Source organism: Carlito syrichta, unplaced genomic scaffold (assembly GCF_000164805.1).
Source record: "Carlito syrichta isolate Samal-C Ts95f unplaced genomic scaffold, Tarsius_syrichta-2.0.1 Scaffold308151, whole genome shotgun sequence".
In the NCBI taxonomy this organism is placed as follows: Eukaryota; Metazoa; Chordata; class Mammalia; order Primates; family Tarsiidae; genus Carlito; species Carlito syrichta.
In genome coordinates this window covers 1,870,127-1,878,432 of record NW_007252247.1, presented here as the reverse complement: position 1 = coordinate 1,878,432, position 8,306 = coordinate 1,870,127, and the positions used below count along the sequence as shown (strand labels likewise).

General features: G+C 54.1%; 1 protein-coding gene across 1 annotated transcript in view; it reads right to left on the bottom strand.

The window, feature by feature from the left end:
• Positions 1–3,425: 3,425 nt before the first annotated feature.
• Positions 3,426–8,306, bottom strand: part of MGMT (O-6-methylguanine-DNA methyltransferase) — a 219,951-nt gene continuing 215,070 nt past the window's right edge. Inside the window, exon 4 of the mRNA XM_021716071.1 lies at positions 3,426–3,745. Coding sequence (XP_021571746.1) covers positions 3,536–3,745 — 210 coding nt within the window. The 3' untranslated portion in view covers positions 3,426–3,535. The remainder of the gene's footprint in view (positions 3,746–8,306) is intronic.

Genomic DNA, 8,306 nt, shown 5'->3' with positions numbered 1-8,306 from the left:
AAAATTAATTTAAAATTTGTAATTGACACACAACGAACCTACATACGTATGGGGTACAGTGTGAAGTTTCAGTGCATGTGTCCATTGTATAATTGATCCAGAGACCCGCGAATGTCGGTCCATATTGCCACAGCCCCTAGAGAAGAGCATAGCAAGGACGCAATATTCCTGAGAACTAATAAAAAGTGCACTTCCCCTTATCTCTTTTGCGCTCCCGGTAGTCTACACTCCATCAACCGAAAGATGCAAATCTCCTTTAATTCCTTTTTTCTGAATGGTTATAAGTTTGAATAATATAGAATCGGTGTAATTGTAAGCCTGGTGATTGTCTCACTTTTGTGTAATGCTTGATGTCTCAGGTCTGGTCTGGATCAAAAAATGTTACTATGATCCATGTGACCGATCTCAAGTTCTATACAATGCTCTGGCGGTCACGTGACTAACGTACTAACAACTCTGGACTGATAAAAGTGAACTGTAAAAACCTGGAGGGTGAACAGAACCATTTTAGAAAGACCTCAAGTCTGGCTGTGCTCCCTGGATTCGAAGTCATACATGCACTTCTTTCCACCAGGTCCCTGCCCTCTTGATTTATTGGTATCAAGGGGAGCAGTTGAGCATTACTCAGACCATAATACAATGACCAAATCAAGATGAGTCCATATCCACCACTTTGAACATTCACTATTCTTTGTGGTGATAACATTTAAAAACTTCTCTCCTGGCTATCTTGGAACATTCAGGACATCGTTATTTGCCAGGGTCACCATACAGTGCCATAGCACACCTGAATTCACGCTCCTCTAATCGCAAACTAGTACACACACTGACCAACCTCTCCCCTGCCCCACAGGCGCTGATAGGCAGTCACCCTTTCACTCCCCGTCCCATCTCCTTCCCAGCACTTCCTGGGCAACTCTCAGCCTCTTGACCTCTCCTGGCTGGCCCAGGTCCTTCTCCTGCCTCCCTCCAGCATGCTTTTTCTCTTGACCTTTCTAAGAAGTCTCACCGAGAAAATCTCCATAAGATGCAAATTTAGCCACCCAACCACAGAATGTTCACATGAAAACTGGCCTCCTGCAGGGTAGATGCTCTGACGACTTTCCTTCTGTTTCGTTAATAAATGGAACAGAAGTCAGAAGCAAGAGGCCTCGTCCACTGGAGGTTAAAGAGTAGCCGCAAGGGCAGGGGTGGGTTGGTGTGGCCTCAGCACAGGGGATGCCCAGAAGATCCCACCTTCCTCTGCAGTCCCTAGTCCTCTCCGCACTCCCGTCCCATCTTCCAGCGCAGTGGGCAAAACTTGCACCACACAGGAACAAACTGGGAGCCTCAGCAGTACCAGACCCTGCCAGTGTTGGTTTGTTTTTGCAGCAAATCTAAATGATCAGCTATCACTTCTGTGAAAGTTTAACATTCAGATTGGACAATTCCTCTCACACCCAACTCCATAAGAGTGGAGAAGGCAGGGGAAAAAACACTCAGGACACGCAACATTGTTCTAGGAATGCAGTTCTCTGCAGGTCCAGCTGCCGACACTGGCGGTCGTCACCTAAAAACACTTTTGTTTTCTTTGAGTTGGAGTCTCGCTCTGTCGCCCAGACTGGAGTGCAGTGGCCGCTGCCGGCCACCGCAGCCTCGACTGCTGGTCTCCGGCGATCCTTCCGCCTCAGACTTCCGCGTAGCCGGAATTACAGGCGCGCGCTACCACGCCCGACTGATTTTTTGATTTATCGTAGAGATGAGGTCTCGCCCCCCAGGCGGGTCTCGAACCCACGGGCTCAGGCCATCCACTCCCCTCAGCCTCCCAAAGCGCGGGATGACAGGCTGAGCCGCCGAGCCGGCTGCTTCCAGGATTCTGAGTGTGGAGACAACGTGGCCAGGGTGGTGCCACTTTACGTTCGAGAGAAAAAGATCCAGAATTTGGCTGATGTCAGAAACAGAGAGAGTCAATCACACGTTGGTGAAAAAGCCTGAAGCTTCCGTTAGGTGTCTATTCTTTGGTTGGTGTTCCGGTAATGAAGTAGAAAGCACATCCACACCATGCATTCTAAGGCTGGAGCTTCATCCAGGTCTCAGGTGACATATATGCACACCACTGGAGCCTCCCTGCTGTGGCTGACACTGTCACAAGGAGCCCCGAGTAAAAGCAAGGCTTTCTAGTGCGCAGTTGGGTACGGTTTATTTTCTCCATACATCATATGCTCTACTTTATGTACCCATATGCAGAGCCGCAAGTTTCCCTTCCACTGTTTGGCTACAGTCAGTTATGCAGCTAAAACGACAACACGGTAATGAAACACCAGACTGCGGTACACAGCAGACGCTGGAAACTCTCCCCTGCCCTTGTCAACACGAGCTGACCCGCCGTGTGTGACCTCTGACTTCCAGGATCGCCCCTTGGGTGCTGGGACCCTAGTAGGCCTCTCTGGGGTGGTCTCTAGGGGCAGAGCCTGGTGTCCCTCTCCACGCGCTGCCTGGAGCACAGCAAAGCAAAGAAGTCGCAGGAGAGGCTGCGATCTGGGGTGAGACTCGAGCCCTCAGAAAGGTGCAAGCTCAGCAGTGCGTGGTGGCGCCTGCCTGTCGCCATCCCAGCACTTTGGGAGGCTTAGAAGGGAGGGCTGCTTGAAGCCAGAAGTTGAAGACTAGGCTGGGAAACACTGCACGATTCTTTCTCTACCAAATAATTTAAGAACTCGTTGGGTGTGGTGATGTGTACCTGCAGTCCCCAGTACTCAGGAGGCTAAGGCCAAAGGATATGCTGAGCCCAGGAGATCCAGGATTCCGTGAGCCATGATAGCACCCCGCTGCACTCTAGCCTGGGCGATGGAAGGAGACCCTGTCTCTAGTAAAATAAAATAAAATAAAATAAAAGTGCCAGCTCAACCCACGCCCAAAGAGGTCTTTATCTTTCCAAATCTTCTTGGCAAATGGTTCTTTCCTAGTCAAACGATACAGATCCGAATTGGACGTATCTTGCGTTTGCTTTTTTGGTGAATGGGAAGACCAGGCCAGAAAACCATGACTGAGCCTCTCCCTGAGCCCAGGTCCCTGTCCTTTGGCAAGGCTTGAGTGTGGGACACGAACACCATGAGTGTAAAGCATCATCTCAGCAGCAGGAACAGCCAGGAAGGGGGATTCACAGGAACCGGGCTAGGGAAGGCGCAACGTTCCGGTGCGGGCAGCCAGGGCTGGGCCTTCCCTGGCTTGTGGCGGTGTCGGCGGCAGCCAGCGGTGTGGCCTGTGGGTGCTATCCAGGGCCATGGCCCTGACGCCTGCCAGGCCTTCCCTATCTCCATTTCTGTTTTAACAGATATTAAAAACAGAAAATAACAGTGTTGGAGAGGGGAACGGGCGACATGTACAATGGCAGGCATCTGAACTCATTCTGCTTGAAATGTAGAAACAAGAAAGGGCAGACACGAGCATTCCCCAGGGCAGATTTTTTAATGTAGCCACGGCTCCCATATTCCACTTCTGATGTGGTATCGCATTTGTGTGTCACTCAGGTGCTCACGCCTACCACACACACTCACACTCAGTTTCGGCCAGCACGCTGGGAGCTGGCAGTGCCCGCTGCTGTCTTGAGCCAGGCTCCCGCTGGACCCGGGCTCCCTCCCCGGGCTGGCTTCCCCGCCTGGCTGCCTTCGTGGGCCAGAAGCCACTTCTTCACGGCCGGTCCCCCGGTGTAGTTGCCCACAGCTCCGCTGCTGCAGACCACTCGATGGCATGGGATGAGGATGGGCACCTGAAAAACAGAGAGGCAGCCGCCATCAGTCAGGGATCGGACCCACAAGGCCGTGCGGGGGCAAGGGCAAGGCGCTGATCATGATGGAGCCATTGCCCGCCAAGCAGGGGCTCTGTCTCAGCATCAATTCCCCCTCGCCCAAGGCCCTCGTGTCTCTGGGGGTCCTGGCATGGGCTGTCGGAGGGACACATAGCCCGAGGTGAACATGGGGCACCTTTCCGAGAATCCCTTTACACCAAGACTTGGGTGACTTACAATGTCCACTTAAAAACCTGAAAATGACATTTCCAAGTTCTAGATGGTACGTGATATTCTCAGACATTCCCTAGATGCCACAGGGAGCTTCAGAGAAGGCCATACTGGCACAGGCCATTCCAGCCCATGGCTGGGCGATGACGGCTATGGGCCCAAGGTGACCCACCACCTGTTTTGTAAGTAAAGCTGGATCGGAGCCATGCCTTTTGCTGCACACTGCCTGCGGCTGCTTTGCCAGTGCCTGATGTATTGACTCTCTGGCCCTCTTTGAAGAAAGTTTGCCTCACACTGTGCCCCATGACTTGGGATGTGTTTTCCTCCCTAGCCTTCTGGGTACTTGGAGGAGTCTGCGAAGCCCCCTCTGCCACCTCCGCCCGGGGTAGGGCACGGCCAGCGCTCTCACACAAGCCCAGAGAGGGCCCAGACCCAGCGCCCCTCCCACAAGGTGTTGCGGCCTCCCGCTCAGGCGGTCAGAGGAGACACAGCAGTGGTCAAGCCAGTCACCCTGAGAGTGGGGCGAGTACACGCTTGTCTTGAACGAGCAGGGAGACTTCACTAAAAGCGAGGCCACTTTACAGTGAAAACAGGCCCACGCCCAATCACGTGAAGAGGAGACAAGGCACTGTCTCAGGGGTTCCACTGTCGGAGCGGCAGTGATGGCAGTCAAGGTGCCAGTGTACCTGGGCTGGGTTTCTCCATATCCATCCAGACTCACCTGCAGCTCCAAAGGTGCCACACCTGGCCCGGAGGTGAGCCAGAGCTGGCGCACGGCCTCAAATGACCGAGGGCACCATTCCAGAGCGCTCCAAATCATGAGCAATGCTTCCTACTTGGCTCTGTGCCCACCAGGCCAGGGCTCTGGTCTCGGTCTCCTGGGCCTCTGGCAGCACCCTGTCCATTATTTCCTAGCCTGGAGCTGGCACCATCCGGATCCGTGGCTACGTGATGTTCAGACCCAAGACTGGATGCCACATGCTCACAGGTGCAGATCCCAGAGGCAGGGTCACACTCAGTGGCTCTGCGATGACCCCCACAGCCCCACAGAGTCTGTCTTCAATTTCCTCCTCGTGGCCACTCCCGCCAGGAGAAGGGAATCTCTTCCTCAGCACAGTCCTAAGGGAAACTCCACCTTGGTCTTTCTGCATTGCCTGGGCTAGACAGGAGGAGCTCCGTGGGTCCACTGTCGGGCGGAGGCTCTGACAGTCACCTGTGGTAGCTGGGGGCCGCTGCTGCTGCCTGTGGCTCTAGCTTCCACGTGGGGGGCACCCTGGCCTCACTGCACAGGGTGTCTGGCCCACGGCACAGGGTGCCCTGATCTCTTCTGAGAGGCAGTCTGTGCCCACCCTGGCCGGGCAGGCCTGACTCAGCCGGCAAGGCCAACCACAGGGGAGTCTGATTCTGGCGGGACTCACTGGGACACCACCATGGCCACGCCCATGGCCACTCCCCCAATTCTGCTCTTATCCCAATAAAGCTAAAATTTCGACATCCTCTCTCTCAGTGGTCCCCAACCTTTTTGGGATCAGGGACCAGTTCTGTGGGAGACAATTTTTCCACGGACCAGGGTAGGTGGATGGTTTGGGGATGATTCAAGCACATAGCACTGTTTTATTTATATTATTATTACATTGCAATACATAATGAAATAATTATACAACTCATCATTAAAAAAAGAGGTGCAGATGGGAGTGGTAAATAAAAAGATAAGTGGACCGCATGCAGACGAAAACAAGTGTTGGATTCTGACTTAAAGCCTGCTACCAGATGTAGCAGTACATCAACTCACTTGCCACTCATGGAGAGGATTTTGATGGGAGTCTGTAAGCAACAGATTATGGTCTCTGTGCAGTCAGATCTCACTGCTGATGTCAATCTAGACAGTGCTAGCATCACCGTCTGAGCTCCACCTCAGATCATCAGGCATTAAAGTCTCATGAGGAGGGTGCAACCCAGGTCCCTCATGCGCGCAGTTCATAACAGGGTTTGTGCTCCTATGAGAATCTAATGCCGCCGCTGATCTGACAGAAGGTGGGACTCAGGCAGTAATGTGAGTGATGTGGAGTGGCTGCAAAAACAGATGACGCTTCGCTTGCTTGCCTGCTGCTCACCTCCTGCTGTGCAACCCGGTTCCTAACAGACCACGATGGGCACCAGTCTGCGGCCTGGGGGTTGGGGACCCCTGCTCTGTTTCTCCGTCGGCTCAGAGCAGGTGGAAAAGACAAGGATGAGACTTAGGGGCATCTCCTCTGGTTGTCACCTTCTCCCTGGGCAGCCAGAGGAGACCGTTCAGCGCGTGCCAGGAGTGCCCACCTGGCAGCCGCCACACTCCAGGGGTGCACACCACGTGCCCACTCCAGGGTACCAGGGGCCATGAGTCCATTGGCTTAAGAATCTGTACAAGTAGTTCCTGAGCAGAGCTGCTCCAGAGGGACCCCCAAGAGAGTGTGCGAGGAAGCTCGGCCCAGCCCCACCTCCCCTAAGGAAAGACTCTGCCCAAGAGGCCCCAGGGCAAGGCTTCGTCGCTAACTAGCTCACAGTTCCTGGAGACCAGGGGTATGGGACACGGGGGCGGCCCATTTCACTGTGCAACGTGTCCCCGTGGTGGCTCCGTGGAGAATGTAAATGGCCAGTGAACACAGCGCAGGAACTGGCGGGGCTTGGGAGAGGTGGGGGAGAGCATGGAGTGCACTCTGGAAGGTTCTCAGCTGCTACGGCAAGGGAAGGCGCATGGAAGGGGCACAGGGACCCCTTGCTGCCTGGGCCCCTCCCGCTCTGCCTCCTGCATCTCCTTGAGAGCCGGCCGGCTTCTTCCTGCATCCCAGATACCCCAGACGTGAGGCTGCAGACCGGGCCCTGTCTCAGAACTCACACGCGTTGCCATGCTCCAAGCGTCCTGACGTGATGAGAGAACACAGCCATTTCTGCAGGCGCCGAGGGTGAGGCCTGTCCAGGACGCCCCCGGGCATCACTCCAACTCCACTCTTCCTTTCTCCTCTACTCACCCACTGCTCGACAGAGAAAAAATCTCCACGCCACTCCCCAGCCTCTAACACCCCCGAGCTCCACCCTCCAAAGAAAGTGACCTGGACAGAGTGACCAGCTACTGGCTCGATGAGCTTTCAGAGGAAGCAGCAGGCATGGGCACCTAGCATTTCCGAGCTCTGTGACGCAGGCACCTCTGCTTCCTGGAGTGGCAGTTCCTGCCCGCGTTATCACCTGAGGTCCACAGTGCAGGCAGCCACAGGGGTCGTGGGGAACAGGGTGCTTGAAGCCACTGGGAGGAGGCACACCCAGTGCTTGATGCTGCACTGTTCTATCCCATGCTATGGTGGCCCGTCACCCCCCTCCAGGCCTGTCAGCCTCATGCCACACGGAGTCCTGTGCTCTAGTTCCCACAGCTGCTAAGAGGCAAAGAAGGGGCCCAGCCACCACCCTCCTGTGGCTCCGTGGCCGCCTCTCCTTGACGTGGCCTGCTGAGGTGGGACCTTGTGGCACTGGCTGGCAGATGACAGGCTGCGGAGTGGGGCTCTGGCTCCCCGTACATCACGCAGTTGGTCCTGGTCTGACTAGGAGTTTGGGTCACCGTGGTGACGCGCACCAGTGACATGGCCTAAGAGGCTTCTGACGACACCTGGCCTGAGGACGGAAGGGTGGTGGGGAGCTGACTGTTTAACAGCGCCAAGAGCGCTATGTAGTCCTGCCAAGTCCGACAACAGTGGAGGATCCCAGTCATCTGGAAGGAGTAATAGACAATTCCAAGAATGGAATATGTACCCGGACTGAAGATTTTTATCAAGTGAAACAGTCACTAATAATGGCTATGAGGACATTCTTGGATAACACACAATTCACGTTTCTGACTGATAAAGTGGTCGACATTTATCAATCTAGTTTCACAAACATTTAGGCGCCAACTCAATTTTCTTACCTAACAGCAGATTGCACAATGGAGCTTTGATTTTTCTTCCTTCCCTTTCAATGCGCTATGGCCCCATAAAAAGGAGTGAAATAAACATGTCTCCATCTCCCTCTTTCTATATGTCAATGCAGGGGCCAGGACAGATCGCATGGAGCTGACAATGATCCTGACAGCTGTGACCAGCCTTCCTCTTACCATGGAGTAGGTGGCTTGCCATACAGGCCCCATCTTTACCAGTAGAAACAGTGAACGCTGCTTCTGTTTGTGGTAATTTTGGTGGCAGGTTTCAGATTATTAGAATAACGAAACCTGTTAAAATTTCCTGGGGCCCTAAGGACATTCTCCAAGGATCCATACCCTGTCTGCCCTCTCCCTTAAAGCCTGTGC